Genomic DNA, 18,371 nt, shown 5'->3' on the forward strand with positions numbered 1-18,371 from the left:
CCAATAGCCATCATCATTGTCACATCCTTAGAAAGCATGAGCTCTTGAGTTGGGAAAATCTTGTGCAATACACCGACGCATGTCTTGTATTCAAGATCCTCAATGGCCTGGCTCCCCCTCCACTCAATATTTTTGTTAAACAGAAAACCCAGACATATGGCAGCAGATCCACAAGGTCTGCCATGAGAGGTGACTGTATAGTTCCCCTAAGGAAAAGCACCTTTAGTAAATCTGCATTCTCTGTGAGAGCTTCCCATGTCTGGAATACACTGCCATCAGACACACATAACTGCACCACATATCACACTTTCACAAAATGCTTGAAGACATGGCTAAAGGTCAATCAGATTTGTGAACATGGTCCCTAGATGTGTGTTGCCACTCTCCATGTTGTCTGTTGTCTGCAGCTTGTGAGGTGTGGAAACACTTTGTTGCTTTTATGAATTTTGTCTTGCTGCTTTTTGTCCTATGTTGCTCTGTCTGTATGCTATGTCTTGCTTGTCCTATGTTGCTATGTCTTGCTTGTTCTATGTTGCTATTGTCTATATTGTAATTGTTTTTAATAACCTGCCCAGGGACTGCGGTTGAAAATTAGCCGGTTGGCTAAAACCGGCACTTTTACTGAAATGTTGATTAATGTGCACTGTCCCTGTAAAAATAAAAATAAACTCAAACTCAACTCAAACTCAAATTAGGGAGGGGGAGAGAGAGAGACAAATATCTGCTTTCCTAAAACAAATAGGCATGGGAGCGTGACGAGAGCACAGGCAGCTGAGACCAGAGGAGGTGAAACGAAGCTTCACTAATCATCTCAATTTGTGAAGAATCACTCGATGCATCCCCCACACACCTTCTCTGTACCATGAGTAAAGAGAGTTAAACCAACCTTAGGGGCGAGGGCACTGCCAATGGGGCTCCGGTGGAATCATTAGAGTGGCCTGTGTCTGTCAGACCCCTGGCTCGAGGCTGTGCCCTGTCCTCCTAAGCCCGCCTATGCGCACCTCGCTCCCCTGTAACATGGATAAGCTCCCAGCATCCAGGCTCTGACACAGACACATTATCCTAAAAGCAGCCACTCTAAACCCCAAAGGAGCCCCCTCCCCTTCCTGGCTCATCGCTACTGCCGTGCGGAGCAGACAGAAATAACTTCAATGGTGTTTGGAGCTCGTCACCAACGGTGACGCCTGGGACTGCAGGGCTCAATAAGCAGTTGTGAGCAGCACCGCCGCCATGGCAACCTCACCGGTCAGTGACATCATCCAGCCGACAGACAGACACTGTCAGGCTGAGAGAATGGGACTAAGCCCGACATGGGACACATGTACTAGGAAGTATAGGAACAGTGCAGTGGCCCGTGAAGGGACCTCAGGCCTGTCCATCAGGGATAACTACCTATCTGGCCCCGGGCTTGCAACTGATCCCAGTTCAGCCCGTAGATAGACACTGCCCTGCCCTTCGCGTGGCCTGGGAGCCACAACATGAGTTATCCTCATCTTCCAAACCAAAAAGAAGAGTTTCATAATTGTACAGAGACACATAACTGCTCTTTTTAATGTGGCACAAGACGGAACAAAGTGACTACCATCTTCCATTAGGTCAGCTTGGAACCACTTTTAATACGGGGAGAGATTGATGACCACTTGATGGGAATAGCACATCTGCGAAGCACCCGTTACAGCGCATGAAAGGATAGGATACACACACGCGCACACACACACACACAAAGAAGCACACGTGCAGAACCTCACACATCTCCTGCTAAGAACTTCGCCACTAACTCTTTCAACCACTACAATGTGCAGAGTTCAAACCGCATAATTAGGAAGATGGTGTAAACAAGGGATTTCAGCCATTCTCACATGGCATCTGTGTTTTCAAAGGGGAGATACGTACGTGGCCCAATGCTACATTACAACATCAATACACAAGGGCGAGTACCACACGAGGTGGTGGTTTCCTTGTGGCTAACCAAGTCTTCCCTCCCTCCCTTACAAGGAATCCTACGGGCCTCAAGCGCAACTCATTCCCCTAAAAGGATGCTGCATTTTCCCCCTCCTGAGCTTTGGAATAGAGAGCCGAGGACTATTGAAAATAAAAGCCGATCATCCCCCCCCAAAAAATGGGAAATTGAAAATGCAAGAGGGAAGAAACTGGCAGTTTTCACAGCTGCAGCATATTACCATCGGCCTAAGGAATGTCAGCTATTTCTGCTTTAATAGTTTCCCTAATATGACACAGAGAAGTGTCTGTGTGTGTGATGGGCCAGCGGAGTGATGTGATACAGGCACAGGGCCTGAAAGGAAGGGCCTTCTCCGCTATGGTCACCTATCCAAATGAAACTGAAGAGGGAAGGGGGGCCAGGAGAAAGCCTTTGCACTCTCCAGGTATTAAACAGAAAAACACTGTGCTCTGGGCCCTTGAGGAGCCTGTGGTTCAAGACCAGAGTGGGGCTCTGTGTGTGTGTGTGTGTGTGTGTGTGTGTGTGTGTGTGTGTGTGTGTGTGTGTGTTTCTATCCCTGAGATAGCAGTAGGGCGCCATATTAATAAACAGATGCCTTGAGACGCCCTGACCCTGGAATTCTGGGTAACGTAACCCTTCGCAAACAACCTTTGCCTTAGCAGCGCAGCATGATCTCCCTGAGACAGTGACTGAACAATAACACCTTTTACTGTGGACTGAGGTCTGTTATTTTACAGACTGGTGTGGCGAAACTGTTCTTACCTTTAGGTGGAAAGTAGGACTTGCTCTCGGCTTTGTGGGGCCAATCCACCACCAGGTGTCCATAGCGACGGAAGCTGTTGGTGATCTCATCTACAGGAAAAAGATGAATGAAGACAACACGTCAACGCAGTCATAGCGCACTTTCCCACGGAAACCATTTGTCTACAAGCAGGCTGCCAACAACAACAAAAATGTGTCTGTCTACCCCTCACTGTATGCTATCAACAAAACCCAGGAAAATAATGTATTGTTGCTTGTTTTCCAAAATGCTGTCCACTAGTCTACTGCATTAAACACGTCTTCACACTCCAGGCCAGACAGCTTCTGTTCTCACTAGGGTCATTGTACTGTGGAAACTCAAATATTCCAAGAGGTCATGGGCACGCATTGTTCACAAACTCTTTGTGTGTGTTGTGTTCTGTGTGTACTAGTATGTGTTTGTTTTGTGCAAGTGTTGTGTTCTGTGTGTGTTTGCGTGTGTGTGTGTGTGTGCGCGCGCGCATGCGTGCGTGTCTCATGAAAGCCACATTGGGAATCTGGAATGGTGACACTGCTCATAGTCCTACCACGCACCCAGGCCCTCTTCACACTTTGTGGGATAACACACTATCACATCTGCTGCCAGACTGACTGCCAGCTCACTGCCTCAAACCCACAGAACATAACCAGTCAGTCCACAGTCCCAGAGAACCAGCTTCATGACAGACAGCGGCATCATACAGACACAGAACCAGCACTTTAGCCCTCTGAGCCAGAAGGGCTATCAGCATCTGTAGACCCACATCTGGCACTATCCTAACCAGTGCAAAAAAAAACCTACATGTACTAATCTGATTAACGTGCCATGCAGTTGATGGACGTTCTATGAGGATACATAGTGATTGTACAGTAAAGTGAAGATCTGTTTGTGCGGTCTTGCCAACTTCCATGGTCATTGACATGACAAACACTGACCACAGGGGCTGGCAAGACAACCCAAACAGATCTGGGACACAGGCTAGTGCCACTGCCACCCGCCTGTACCTTCATCTATGTCAGGGGGAAGGCCTCCGACGAACACCTTCCTGGAGTAGCGCTCCATCCTCTCGCCGTTTTGACAGCGCGTGGGCGAGTTCAACCCCGGGGTCAGAGAGGGGTCACCGTGCCCGTCGTCCAGGAAACCGTCCTCGAACGGAAAGAGTGAAGAGCGACCTGGAAAGAGAGAGGTGGGAAAGGAAAGAGAGAGAGGGGACAAGCAAGAGTAACAGGCAGAAGAGGGGAAAATAGAAGGGCACAGAACGGAAGAGGAGAAGACAGGGAGGACATGAAGAGAAAGGAAGAGAAACATGTTATTAAAACTGGTGACAATAGCCTCCTCAGAGGGGAAGGTCAAAGCACCATCATGCTTCTTCATGAGTTCTAATTCTTCAAAACATTGTGGGCCCGCCCGCCCTCCTCCACCCTCGAGTCCATCCAGTTCGGTCCAATTACAAACCAACACAGGGTCTTCATAGCCTTCTTACACCAGATGGACCCGTGTTCCCGCGGGCCATAGGAACAAAGGGGTGGAGGGTGCAGGAGGGATGGAGGGCATTTGCCACAGCAGTTGATTACCTATTACAAATGTGAGCACATAGAGGACTGACCATAGAGATCATATCATTTTGCTATGCGTTTCTGTTCTAATTCCATGGCACTGACTGAGTGGTGCTGCAGGCAACGTCTAAAGCCTGGGATACGCGTAGGCTACTTTTTTATAGAGTTGTATTTACCATGCCAGCAGGTACAAGGCGATAGTCTCTTTCTATGTAAGTGCACAATAGTGGTATGTGGCGATGGAGGCCTCCCCCTTTATTAGCTGTACTGACTTGAAGATGACAACTGCACGATTTGCTGATCGCTGAGTCATAAGCCCCGTCGACATGTGGACGAATGTGCTGCCAACAGCCAGACTTAAAAAAGTACTACAATTCTTACACACACACACACAAAATACAAGCATTGCAACAAACGTTGCATATGTTACCGGGGTTCCTCACTGAGTAAAGGTATGAATTAGTTGAACACTCCAAAAGTCAGAGAAGAGTATGTCCACAGCACCCATTTCAGACATTCAGGACATAAACAGTTTGAGTCACTGTACTTTCCTCAATGTTTTTATGGTCTAGACTTAAACATTTTGGCCCAAATCCAAAATGGACTTGCTCCGGAACTGTCCATAATATATGGAGGGTCTATACTTGAGAATTCATGAATAATCCACAAGCAGCAGCCAATGCAGTTGCCTATAGCGATATACAGGAGCAGCACAATGACTCAGAATATTAAAAGAGAAAACAAAGTTGCATGAAGAAAAATGGAGGAAAAAAAAGTTCAAGATACTAAAATGATCCGCCTCTCGATGTTTAATGAAATGTAATGACGTTAAAACAAAAAGACGTGTACAAATGAATAGGATTTCATCCAATCACGGCACAGATGGAGGCAGATTATGTGACATTCCACTAGAACCCGGTAGCCTTGGAGAGAGAGAGAGACGCCCGTACGGAGAGAGAGCCAAGCAATTGCGCTCGTGCCTCCCGTTCATTTTGGCAAGCAGAAAGAGTAGAACTCCACACGTTACCTCTTCTGCGGCCATAGCTCCTGGCTGCTTGTGAACAGCGGAAGAGGGAGGGGGGGGGGGAGAGAGAGACAGAGGGGTATGGAAAGGAGAGGGAGAGAGACAGAGACATGGGTTTCGTGGAAAGACAACCAGGCAGAACATCACCAAGGCAACAGTGACACCACAGACGCAGACAGCCACACCTAATCATCAGCGATGGAGGTAGACAAGGAGTCATTATGGGTCGGCTGGCAGTATCCCACAGGAAGCCTGCTGCGCCTACTGTACCTGAGCCAGACTAGACTAGACTAGACTAGAGGATAATGGGCGAGGTTATAATAGGCCTAACTACTCTGAAATAGTCACCTGCAATAACAAGACCCTATAACCCAGGTTATAATCTCAGGCAAGAAACACGGACTACTACCTAGCTCACGTTTTGCTCTAATTTCTCTGCAGCGTGAATATTCATGAATGTGACCGATAAAGCGGCACGCAGAGACGTTAGCCATTACCACGAACTAGTGGAAGATTAGTCTTTATCCCGTGGGGAAATTTCCACCCACAGCTGCCCTGGATGGAGCCATAGAGGTGACAGCCTGAGTCTCAGAGTCCAGACAGGAAAAGAGAGAGAGGAGGACTGCCCTACCATGTGATAGGGTTGGCTGGGAGATCGCAATCTAGTGAACAGGCCCAAAGGTACAGCAGGCAGTGATAAGACGTCGTGACCTTTCTCTCCATTTCATTAGTTAGCGTGTGCGTGAGCTCTCACAAAAAAAACTGGAGTATCAGCTCGAGCTCAGGAAATACGGTAGCAAACCACTAACTTGAAAAAAAACGAAACAAATGTGTTGTTTGGTGTGTCTGTGTGTTCACATGTGACATTTCGTAACCTTCTTTAAAAATGCACCCAACATGCCTGAATAGGAGCCTTGTTGTGCCTGAGAAAAAAAGCAGACAGAAGGCAAACAAGGCAGACTGAGGTATTAAGAGTCTATAACATTAATGCCAGTAGACTGTGTGTGGGTGGGTGGGGGGGGTGAGTAATGCATCCCTAAACAGACCTTCACACAGTCAAAATGTCACAGAGAACAAAGTCTTCTCCTAGAAACCAATATGGGGGTGTCCATTGTGTGAACCCCCCCCCCCTTGCTCTTGACAGAAACACTGCATCCAGACCTCTTCTCTCACTGGGGTTTTCATTAAAACTCGGTCTCTTCTCACCACAGAGCAGAGTTGTTCCGACCGGTGTTCTCCGCATTCTTCTTCCGCCTTGGGAGAGACAAAGGCACCTAGCAACAAGGGGAAGAAGGTGGAAGAGTGGAACCCACTGATCTAGTGTGGACTAGTAAGTGGTGTCGGGGGAACTGCGTGTCCGTCACCCTGGTGAGGGAGAATAAGACGTGGAGGCGGATGAGAGGGAGGGAATGGCAGGAGTTGGCACAGACTCAAAAATAAGAGTGTCAGAGAGGAGACTTAGAAGGAAAGACGGGGGGGGGGATATCTCCTGGGGAGGTGCGGTACTGGAAAAACGCCTGCTAGCTCCTTGAACCTGCCCTTCTTTATCCATAAATCCATGTTGGGTGTCTCACTGGCTCATCCTTCATCTAAGCCAGAGAAGCAGTGGGTAGATGTAGAAATCGTTTGGAGACCCCGTCTCTATAGTCTGGGCAAAACAATGGCGAGAAATGAAGAGGAGATTAACGTTATCCCGCTTTCTTCACATCCAAAGCCTTGCCGTCTAAAACATGGCAGACTACAGCAGTGGGCGCCAATTCTGACAGATGCCGGAGCTCCATGCAGATCGGAGACTAAGTTAAACGCTCCAGAAGAGCAGTTTTAACATCGATTTCAAACGCGTTCCCCAAAGGATTGACGATGAAAAGAACAAGTTGGAAGAGAAAACAGACGGCAGTGTTGTCAAGCTGTGACAGCAGTAAAATGAGTTACTATAAGCCTTGTTGGATATCTTCTCCCTTTCCATTCATCTTCTTCTCCACTCTTCTTACTGCTTCCCCGCTGGCATCCCCCAACCAGGCAAGTAAGGAGAGCCAGGGTTGTGTTCATAAGGCCATAACACCCGAAAAATGTTTTGAAATGGAAAACAAAATCAACGTTTAGTTCTTGCCTTAGCCCTACACCTGATTCAAATCACACTGGGTTAGAGGTAGTCCCTCCTTGTTTCAGTCTGTTCTCTCTCGATTGGTGCCTAATGAACATGACCCAGGACTCGACTAACACTCCCAGATGTCTTGAGCTGAGCTCCACCAGTCACCATGGACACCCCAATCCTCTCCCCTGTCAATTAAATTGGCAAGGCTGAAAGAAAGAGCCTTTTGACAACTCACTGTCTAAATCCTGGACAGAGGGAGAAAAATTGATTTTCTAACATTTCTGAAATATGAAGATTTTTTCTCTCTCTTAGAGACGGAAAATTGAAAAAGTCTTGCTGCTGGCCTCAACTAGAGCCTGTGTGGACCAAACCCTGTGACCTCTTCCACATGGTAGGACCCGGAGAGGTCATACCATGTGGGCTGTTTGCCATCTGCTAGGGGGAACGGGGGTGGAGGGGGTCTAGGCTTACAGACGGTATTTGACAGCGGTTCCTCCCTGCTCTGCGCTGAGAGAGGGGTCCACGCTGGGTTTATGGTGTCAGGGGGTAACACTTGGCAAGGGGTGCGAGGTGGGATTTGCATGGGTATGGGCATGGGCCCTGTGGTGATCCCCGCCCCAACCATAGAAGCTAGGGCATATCCCCGAGTCATCCTGCGTAGATGCATTAAGATGACACTACTTCTGAATCGGTTTCTGCCGCTCGTTTCCATGAAATAGAGAAGCAACACAATGGCGCCACTTAAAAGTGGCCATGATTAAAGCAAACACACACACACACACACCCATAATAACGTGGTAACATAGAGGGATAAGGATTGTATGTGTTTCGAAATGCTACTCACTGTTCAATGGCATGATGTGATCTGCTCCGGGGTGGTGAAAGTTCAGACCCATGCGTCCTGTAGAGAAACAAGAGGTTAAAAGGTTATAACCCGCGCGTGTCGGCCTACATAACAGTGTCTCATATGCAACTGCAACAACAACAACAACAACAACAACAAAAAACACTCACCATGTTCCATACCAGCACAAAACATGGAAACGCTAACACGTAACCTAGAACTTATGTGAATGTTCTGAGGGGACAACATGTGTGGCATACAACGTTACATGCTAAGCACGCGTTATACTGTTCTACATAACCTGGTAAAAAGGCGCCCGCGGAACATAAAGCTAGAACCATTGAGAAACCAAACCAGGGCAAACGTGTGTAATACACAGAATAAAGATTTAGGCTGGGCTATGGAAAACAGTCATTCAATTATCTCGCTCTCCTGTGTCACATCTCACACACACACACTCCAACGCAAATAATGTGACAGAGCATGCATTCTGCTCTGGTGACAAGAGTGTGGTGTGGACATGCCCAGACATCCTCCACACCAACCAGGGAAAGGACTTCCTGGTACAAACGGTAGTACATCTCCCCTCCTTCTGGCTCGGTCTCTTTCATACACACACACCCGGCCAAGCTCATCTCAAGCAGTAAATAGGGAAGGACTGAAGGAAACATAAAACATGTCACTCTCCATACTCTGCACTGATTATTATTGGATGTTTGTGGCAGCCTGACTGTCAAAGCCTACACTCGATCCTCAAGTCGACCACTGATGCACCCTAGGTGCGTCACGACGACGCTACTTCTGAATACGTTTCCATTGTTCATTTCCACAAAACAAGAGAAGGAACAAAATGGCACCTGTCAAGGCCACAATAAAAGCACACACACAGTGTAGGCTGTTTCATCGCGAACAGTTGTGTTATGATTATGAGTCACTGTAGCCAAAGACAAATGAGCATCCATATTTTAAAGTGACACTTTCGATTCCACAGTCCTTCCTTTCAACAACACTAAACTACTGGCTGGCTTGCAAACACATGAGCAGCAAAACGCCGTCATGGACAGCGGAGAAACAGGGTTCATATAATGAAAGAAATGGTCCGGCAAGGCAACCTTGCCTCTAAAAGGCAGATATATTTCTACATCCATTACCCAACAGAAAACGTGCAACTAACGTGTTGGCTCCAACAGGGCAACATGTTTCAACACAGTGCTAAACATCTGCACTTAGTCTCGACAGTATGTCCACAAAGCAAGGGTAATGGCAGGGGCAGACATCTTGGTTTACCGAGTGGGTGTCTATATATAGAGAGAAACCTGAGAGAGACTGTGGCAGCCGCGTCGCAAGCTGGAACGGCGCAAATGTGTCGAAAATGTTTCAAAACTAAGCCGCAGCAGACAGAAAAAATAATTTCAACAGTTTAGACCAGGGTCGTATACATTAGGGCAGAAAAGAGCCAAATGCTTAGAAACGGAGAGCGAAAATGTGCGTTGCTTATTGGACAAGTTGAGGTACGGTCCCTTTCGTTTTCAAGTCCGTAGTCTTCCGTTTGGGGCTTAATGAATATGGCCCAGTCCTCCTCCTAGGCTGGAAACCACAGTGAAACTTGTAGTGCTCTCTGGGTGAAAACAAGAGAGGGGGAGGAACCAGTGCAGCATCCACCATCCAACAGATCAACAGATGAGAGCAGATGTGGATTTCCTCACAGTTCTCAACGAGTCATAATCCAGCATGAGAACAGAGGGGCTTATATGGCAATCCTTTGCATAGTCAATCCTGTAAAAAAAAGAGCGAGTGTGTGCACGCACGCACACACCCACCGAGTCAATTTTCACCCTCTCTCTCCTCCCCACATACTGCTATTTCTAACTGAATGAGGGCATGGTTTGGCTATCTTGAGTGAAGAAATCTTATTGGGTGTGCCAGCATCACCGTATTGTGACACGACTGAGCGAGCATGTTGTGCTACTTGTCAAAAAGGATGCCAAAATAATATTCTAATCGATATAGTCAGACTCAGTAGACCAGAGGACATAGCAACATTGTTTCTCCGAAATGGTAAACAATGTGAGATGGAAGATAGCGACTTGGTATAATAACATCCCTGACTCGTACTCTAGATTTAAAATGTGTGGTTTGGCTTGAACTGTGGCGAGACACTCAATAGGAACCACAACGTGCTGTGTCTTCAGGTACAACATTATGGATTTACAAACCTTTTGACAATGTACAGTAAAACTTACAAATGTTCACAGCATTACTGGAGTGTTAGGTCACAGCCAACATGGAATATATCCAGCCCCCTAGCTCTAGGTGCACTGGGAGGAGAGCGATGTGATGCCTCCATTTTGCCTCTTAAATAGCTGGGGTCCATGGTGGTCCTACCTAAACCAGGGTTGTATTCATTAGGGAGCACTGTAGCAAAATGTTTTGTAACGGTAGGAGAAAATGACTGTTTCTAGTGGACACGTTCAGGTACTCCATCCCCGTTTGTCTGTTATCTTCCGTTTGGTGCTTAATAAATACCTCCCAGGCATTCTAGTGGTGACAAGATGGACAGTTGCTCCCAAAAGCCCTAAAATAGCTCTGGGCCAGTGCCATCTGCTTCCCCAGTTCAGTGGCATGGCATCAGGGTGCTGGGCTGGTGACATTTCCTCACCGAGGGCTTGGGCGGGGGGGGGGGGGGGGGTTGTGATCAGTCAGTGGGCTGGGGGGGGGATCCTGGGGAACCAAAGGCAGTGCATGTTTAGTGTTTGCCATGGCACTACACAGCTAATTCAAATGATCAACTCATCATCAAGCTTGGACGATTTGAATCAGGTTTAGCACTAAAGGCAACGACTAAAATGTGCAACCCTTGGGGTCCCCAAGATCAGGATTAAGAAACACTGTGTTGGAGCACTGGACTGGAGAAATATAGCTGCTGTACACTACTGGTGAACTGGACAGAGTGAAGACGCTAGTCTATTATCTCTCCAAACCACCTCTGATGTTTATGCAGAACCCTCCCCAGACTAGCGCTTAGGAAAGGCTAGGTGTGTTTGGTTTAGCCTAAATGGACTGGTTTTCAATGGGCTGCATTTAGAGAAGCATTGTACAGCATATTATGCTCCTAAAGGGTTAACCTTCCTCTAGATTCCATGAGGTGCTCATCAGCCATTGCTTCACACCTGGAATTCTCTCTGACTCTGCCACGTTTTTCAACCTCTGTTCCACATTAAAGAACATATTAAAGCTCCCCAATAACTGCCTTTGGAAAAAGCCAGAGCAGCAGTTATGGGGAGGACTGGCAAGTCAACGGGGAGGTGTGGAAATGTTAACCCAGCCCGACAAAAACACCTTGAGACTAGAGAATGAGATCTCACACTCGGGCTACTGGCAGTGAACAGCAACTCCCCTACTGTCTGAAAACCGCAAAGGACAAATGTCAGCTTTATTTACCCGAGATGTTGCGGAAATGAGACATCTTTCTCTGCAAAAAAAACAATCAAGAATACACTCAAAAGAAAGGCCAACAGAATAAGACTACAAGACTGTTTTTCGTCAAAGCTCATCTCATCAACTTCTGCTGGTAGAGGCTGGATGGACAAAGGCTTAACTAAGCTAATGGAGCTAGTTGGTGTGTGTGTGTGTGTGTGTGTGTGTGTCTAACCTTTACCACTGCCAACGAAGCTTAGAAAGTACTCTTACCTCATCTCCCGACAATGACTGTTTAAAGTGCAGAATCTTCTTAGTGTCGGCGATTGAGCAAATGTTTTATTTGATTTAACTAGAAAAGTCAGTTCAGAACAAATTCTTACTTACAATGACGGCACCTTCAAATGATTGAAGGTGCACATTTGAGTTAGCCGTCATTTTTCTGGTCTAGGTCAAGCTCAGTTTAATCGGTCAGCCTGGCCAAAAGGACCTGATTGTCTGGGTGACCTTTCAACGTCCTTTTACCTCAAGGTCAAGCTGCTGTGACATCTCTCTGACCCAAACGAACCAACCTTCACTGCCCTTTCCCTTTCATCATCTGTTAACTCTGAAGTTGTACCTTCCCTCCGGATAAAATTGGAGTCAATAGTAAGGTTTTAACATATATTGACCTATAAAATCAACAAAACACCATTGCTCAATGGGTCTGTACTCAACCTCTCTGTTATTGGTTTGGGGATGTCACCAGGCAGGCCAAAACTCGATCCAACAAAAACAGGCTGATATATATATACCAAAACGGCATTATCATCATTTCTATGTATCATTCCAACCTCATAGTTTAGAAATATATATATATATATATATACATATATACACACACATATATAAGAAATATAAAAACACAGAAAAATCCCGTTTTCGACGGCACTGGGCCTTTAAACTAGTTGAGATGAGTATTTACAGTTAGAAGACCACCTTCCCAGAGGAGTGGAGGCTGTTAAAGCAGTAAAGGGGGGACCAACTACATTAATGCCCGTGATTTTGAAATGAGATGTTGGACGAGCAGGTGTCCACCTACTTTTGGTCGTGTAGTGTATGTTTAAGCATACATGGCTGTTGGGAGTGTGTTGCCATACCTTCAGCTCCCAGGTGCAGCAGAGTTGCAGAAGATGTCTTGACCACACTCTGGCTGTTGTCCAGACAGCGGTAGCGTTGGAAGGTAGAGAACAACCAACATAGATTTTTTTTTTAGGGCCGATGACGATTTTTGGGGGTCAAGGAGGCGGATGGACGATAGTTTAGGCCAATGCTCAACATCAATACATTTGAACATTTGGATGAGAAAATTTCCTAGAGACAAAATATTTTCAAAAATCAAACAAATGTGACTTTGTTTTTACCAATCTAACATAATGGTAACACTTTATTTGAATGGTAAATCTCTTGATGAACAGGGAAAATAAAGATGGCTTAGGCCTATTCACAATTACAGGTGAATGTATATTCAATAGGAGTGTGGGCATGTATTGATTATTTTTTAGCTCGTTTTGGCTAAACCAGTGGAGTCCACAGATGACAAACAAACCGTTTGCAGACTTATATTAGCCGACTGATCAACAACATTTGCATAGAAGCAGAGGCTGCTACATGTTTCTCCACACTGACGAAATTCACGTTAATTCAAAACATCACTAAATAAAAATGCTAAAACGCACAACAGCCCATTTCTAAAAGCTCAAGTGCAAAAACAAAGCGACAATGGAATTTGTTTGTAGCTGAGGCATAAGATCATGTGAGGCAGACCAGCTGAGCTGTGTGTGTGTGTGTGTGTGTGTGTGTGTGTGTGTGTGTCTGTGTTCAGCGTACTGACATGAGTGCTTTGAATAGTGCCTGATTTGCATGTGGCAGTACACACACACACACACACACACACACACACACACACACACACACGTCTACGGAGCAGTTAGTGTCAGAGTGATCAGAATATGTGGTTGTGTGTGAGAAGGACTGTGTGCGCCATAGCCACAGCCTGGTGGCTTGCAGTGGTGTCTGTTGTCAGGCTCAGGCTGCTGGTGTTTTTCCAGGCCGAGGGGAGGAACTGTGGAGCAGGGGAAAGCCTAACTACTGACTCTCCACACGTGAGCTAAGCTGACCCAATTTCGGGACTCACTTCATGCGCTCCAGTGTGGAGCAAAAAGAAAAGAAAAAAGTACCCGTTTGATCACGATATCCCAGCCCGGCACCTCTCCCTTTGAAAGCAGAGTGTAAATTCCCCATGCATGCCATTCCGATCTGATTAATCAGCATTCAGGAGTTAAAGAGGATCACAAGAATGGAGTGGCAGTCAGTAGTCCCCCCCCCCCCCATTCCCTCTCTCTGGACTGACTCCTCTCAGAGTCAAGGCTCTAGATTCTCGCCCTTCTCACCGTCATAGTCAGGAAGAGAGGGGTTCACATTCACAGCCTCTGTGCAACTCCCCCCCCCCCCCCATTCTCGCCTAACCTCTCATTCTCACACATGATTGGAATCCCAAACAACACTCAAGGTTCGGGGTACAAAATGCTAGGTATGAGAGAAAAGTCTTTGAAAGAACACTATTATTGTCGGCATGATTGTTTAGATTGGGGGGGGGGGGGGTTGATTACACTGTCAACAAGAACAACACAATTCTTCCTCACTTTGAAATAATAACAAAGGGAAAGGATATGCAAGTGACAGACCTCGGTGGCTGTCCTTTAGCCTGGTCCCAGATCAGTTTGTGCCATCTTGCTAACTTCTCTGATCAGTGTCAATGACCGTTGGCAAGACAGCACAAAAAGATCTGGGACCAAGCTAGCTGTCCTGTGCCTTGCTGTATTAGACTAGCGCTATGGGCAGCCTCAGCCAATGGAGTCAAAGGAGGGGGACACCAACAGGGAAGACCGGCTGTGACAGGGCTAGCTGCAGCACGCCTCTCTGAAGGCAGGCCCACGCTGTTGACACGAGGACTGGGAGTAAACAGTGATGGGGCATGAATGTTGAACCATCTGGCTGGGACTCAGCCTTCCACTCGCTCTCTCTCCCTCTCCAGTCTCCCCCTCTCCAGTCTCACCCGTCTCCCCCTCTCCAGTCTCACCCGTCTCCGTCTCACCCTCTCACACGTCTCCTCCTCTCCAGTCTCACCCGTCTCCCTCTCTCCAGTCTCACCCGTCTCCCTCTCTCCAGTCTCACCCGTCTCCCTCTCTCCAGTCTCACCCGTCTCCCTCTCTCCAGTCTCACCCGTCTCCCTCTCTCCAGTCTCACCCGTCTCCCTCTCTCCAGTCTCACCCGTCTCCCTCTCAAGTCTCCCTCCCTGTGGAAATGTCCCGCTGTCGCTCCAGTCTCCCCCCCCCCCGGCTCTCGCTCCAGTCTCCCCCTCCTCGCTCCAGTATCCCCCCCCCGCTCTCGCTCCAGTCCCCCCCCACCGCACCAGTCCACCCCCCCCCACCCCTCTGGCTCTCGCTCCAGTCCCCCCGGCTCTCGCTCCAGTCTCCCCCCCCCCGGCTCTCCCTCCAGTCTTCCCCCTTGCTCTCGCTCCAGTCTCCTCGCTCTCGCTCCAGTCTCCCCCCCTCGCTCGGGTCTCCCCCCCCCCCTTGCTCTCGCTCCAGTATTCCCCCCCTCGCTCGGGTCTCCCCCCCCCCCCCCTTGCTCTCGCTCCAGTTTTCCCCCCCTCGCTCCAGTCTCCCCCCTCCCTCGCTCTCGCTCCAGTCTCCCCCTCCCTCGCTCCAGTCTCCCCCCTCCCTCGCTCTCGCTCCAGTCTCCCCCCTCCCTCACTCTCGCTCCAGTCTCCCCGCTCCCTCACTCTCGCTCCGGTCTCCCCCCTCCCTCGCTCTCGCTCCAGTCTCCCCCTCCTCACTCCAGTATCCCCCCCCCGCTCACGCTCCAGTCTCCTCCCTCGCTCGGGTCCCCCCCCCCCCGGCTCTCCCTCCAGTCTACCCCCCTTGCTCTCGCTTCAGTCTCCTCGCTCTCGCTCCAGTCTCCCCCCCCCGCTCTCGCTCGGGTCTCCCCCCCCCTTGCTCTCGCTCCAGTCTCCTCCCTCGCTCGGGTCTCCCCCCCCCCCCTTGCTCTCGCTCCAGTTTTCCCCCCCTCGCTCCAGTCTCCCCCCCCCCCTCGCTCTCACTCTGGTCTCCCCCCCTCGCTCTCACTCCGGTCTCCCTCTCTCCAGTCTCCCTCTCTCCAGTCTCCCTCTCTCCAGTCTCCCTCTCTCCAGTCTCCCTCTCTCCAGTCTCCCTCTCTCCAGTCTCCCTCTCTCCAGTCTCCCTCTCTCCAGTCTCCCTCTCTCCAGTCTCCCTCTCTCCAGTCTCCCTCTCTCCAGTCTCCCTCTCTCCAGTCTCCCTCTCTCCAGTCTCCCTCTCTCCAGTCTCCCTCTCTCCAGTCTCCCTCTCTCCAGTCTCCCTCTCTCCAGTCCCCCTCTCTCCAGTCTCCCCTCTCTCCAGTCTCCCTCTCTCCAGTCTCCCTCTCTCCAGTCTCACTCGTCTCCAGTCTCACTCGTCTCCAGTCTCACTCGTCTCAGTCTCCACTCGTCTCCAGTCTCACTCGTCTCCAGTCTCACTCGTCTCCAGTCCTCACTCGTCTCCAGTCTCATCTCGTCTCCAGTCTCTCTCCATCTCACTCGTCTCCAGTCTCTCTCCAGTCTCACTCGTCTCCAGTCTCTCTCCAGTCTCATCTCGTCTCCAGTCTCTCTCGTCTCCAGTCTCTCGTCTCTCGTCTCCAGTCTCACTCGTCTCCAGCTCTCTCCAGTCTCATCTCGTCTCCAGTCTCACTCGTCTCCAGTCTCTCTCCAGTCTCACTCGTCTCCAGTCTCACTCGTCCTCCAGTCTCCTCCTCTCCAGTCTCACTCGTCTCCAGTCTCTCTCCAGTCTCACTCGTCTCCAGTCTCTCTCGTCTCACTCGTCTCCAGTCTCTCTCGTCTCACTCGTCTCCAGTCTCTCTCGTCTCACTCGTCTCCAGTCTCTCTCGTCTCACTCGTCTCCAGTCTCTCTCGTCTCCAGTCTCTCTCCAGTCTCACTCGTCTCCAGTCTCTCTCCAGTGTCTCTCCAGTCTCACTCCAGTCTCACTCGTATCCAGTCTCTCTCCCGTCTCACTCGACTCCAGTCTCACTCGTCTCCAGTCTCACTCGTCTCCAGTCTCACTCGTCTCCAGTCTCTCCCGTCTCACTCGTCTCCCTCTCTCCAGTCTCACTCGTCTCCCTCTCTCCAGTCTCCCTCTCTCCAGTCCCCCTCTCAAATCTCCCCCTCAAGTCTCCCTCGCTCTCGCTCCAGTCTCCCCCCCCCGCTCTCGCTCGGGTCTCCCCCCCCCCCCTCCCCTCGCTCCAGTCTCCTCCCTCGCTCTCGCTCCAGTCTCCCCCCCCTCGCTCCAGTGTCCTCCCTCCCTCGCTCTCGCTCCAGTCTCACCCCCCCTCGCTCCAGTGTCCTCCCTCCCTCGCTCTCGCTCCAGTCTCACCCCCCCCTCGCTCCAGTGTCCCCCCTCCCTCGCTCTCGCTCCAGTCTCCCCCCCCCCTCGCTCTCGCTCCAGTCTCCCCCCCCCTCGCTCTCGCTCCAGTCTCCCCCCCCCTCGCTCTCGCTCCAGTCTCCCCCCCCTCGCTCTCGCTCCAGTCTCCCCCCCCCCCCCCCCCCCTCGCTCCAGTGTCCTCCCTCCCTCGCTCCAGTCTCACCCCCCCCTCTCTCCAGTGTCCTCCCTCCCTCGCTCTCGCTCCAGTCTCCCCCCCCGCTCCAGTCTCCCCCTCCCTCGCTCCAGTCTCCCCCTCCAGTCTCACCCTCTCACGCGTCTCCTCCTCTCCAGTCTCACGCGTCCCCCCCCCTCCAGTCTCACGCGTCTCCTCCTCTCCAGTCTCACCCGTCTCCCTCTCTCCAGTCTCACCCGTCTCCCTCTCAAGTCTCCCTCCCTGTGGAAATGTCCCGCTGTCGCTCCAGTCTCCCCCCCCCGGCTCTCGCTCCAGTCCCCCACCCCCCCCCCCTCGCTCTCAGTCTCCCCCCCCCGGCTCTCGCTCCAGTCCCCCACCCCCCCCCCCCTCGCTCTCACTCTGGTCTCCCCCCTCGCTCTCACTCTGGTCTCCCCCCCTCGCTCTCACTCCGGTCTCCCTCTCTCCAGTCTCCCTCTCTCCAGTCTCCCTCTCTCCAGTCTCCCTCTCTCCAGTCTCCCTCTCTCCAGTCTCCCTCTCTCCAGTCTCCCTCTCTCCAGTCTCCCTCTCTCCAGTCTCCCTCGTCTCCAGTCTCACTCGTCTCCAGTCTCACTCGTCTCCAGTCTCACTCGTCTCCAGTCTCACTCGTCTCCAGTCTCACTCGTCTCCAGTCTCACTCGTCTCCAGTCTCACTCGTCTCCAGTCTCTCTCCAGTCTCACTCGTCTCCAGTCTCTCTCCAGTCTCACTCGTCTCCAGTCTCTCTCGTCTCCAGTCTCTCTCGTCTCCAGTCTCTCTCGTCTCCAGTCTCACTCGTCTCCAGTCTCTCTCCAGTCTCACTCGTCTCCAGTCTCTCTCGTCTCCAGTCTCTCTCGTCTCCAGTCTCTCTCGTCTCCAGTCTCTCTCGTCTCCAGTCTCTCTCCAGTCTCACTCGTCTCCAGTCTCACTCGTCTCCAGTCTCTCTCCAGTCTCACTCGTCTCCAGTCTCACTCGTCTCCAGTCTCACTCGTCTCCAGTCTCTCTCCAGTCTCACTCGTCTCCAGTCTCTCTCG

At 50.3% G+C, this 18,371-nt stretch overlaps 1 protein-coding gene across 8 annotated transcripts in view; it reads right to left on the reverse strand.

Annotated features, from left to right (window-relative positions):
- The window catches only part of cpeb3 (cytoplasmic polyadenylation element binding protein 3), a 71,002-nt gene that overhangs the window by 21,373 nt on the left and 31,258 nt on the right, over nt 1–18,371 (reverse strand). For 6 of the 8 annotated variants that reach the window (XM_020495003.2, XM_020495008.2, XM_020495007.2 and 3 more), the window contains exons 4-7: nt 8,261–8,317; nt 5,325–5,348; nt 3,746–3,913; nt 2,723–2,812 (exon numbers count right to left, since the gene is read on the reverse strand). In XM_020495003.2, the coding sequence (XP_020350592.1) occupies nt 2,723–2,812; nt 3,746–3,913; nt 5,325–5,348; nt 8,261–8,317 (339 nt within the window). The remainder of the gene's footprint in view (nt 1–2,722; nt 2,813–3,745; nt 3,914–5,324; nt 5,349–8,260; nt 8,318–18,371) is intronic. The other 2 variants (XM_020495004.2, XM_020495009.2) reach the window with 1 other exon arrangement.

This window comes from Oncorhynchus kisutch, linkage group LG11, assembly GCF_002021735.2.
Source record: "Oncorhynchus kisutch isolate 150728-3 linkage group LG11, Okis_V2, whole genome shotgun sequence".
Lineage (NCBI taxonomy): Eukaryota > Metazoa > Chordata > Actinopteri > Salmoniformes > Salmonidae > Oncorhynchus > Oncorhynchus kisutch.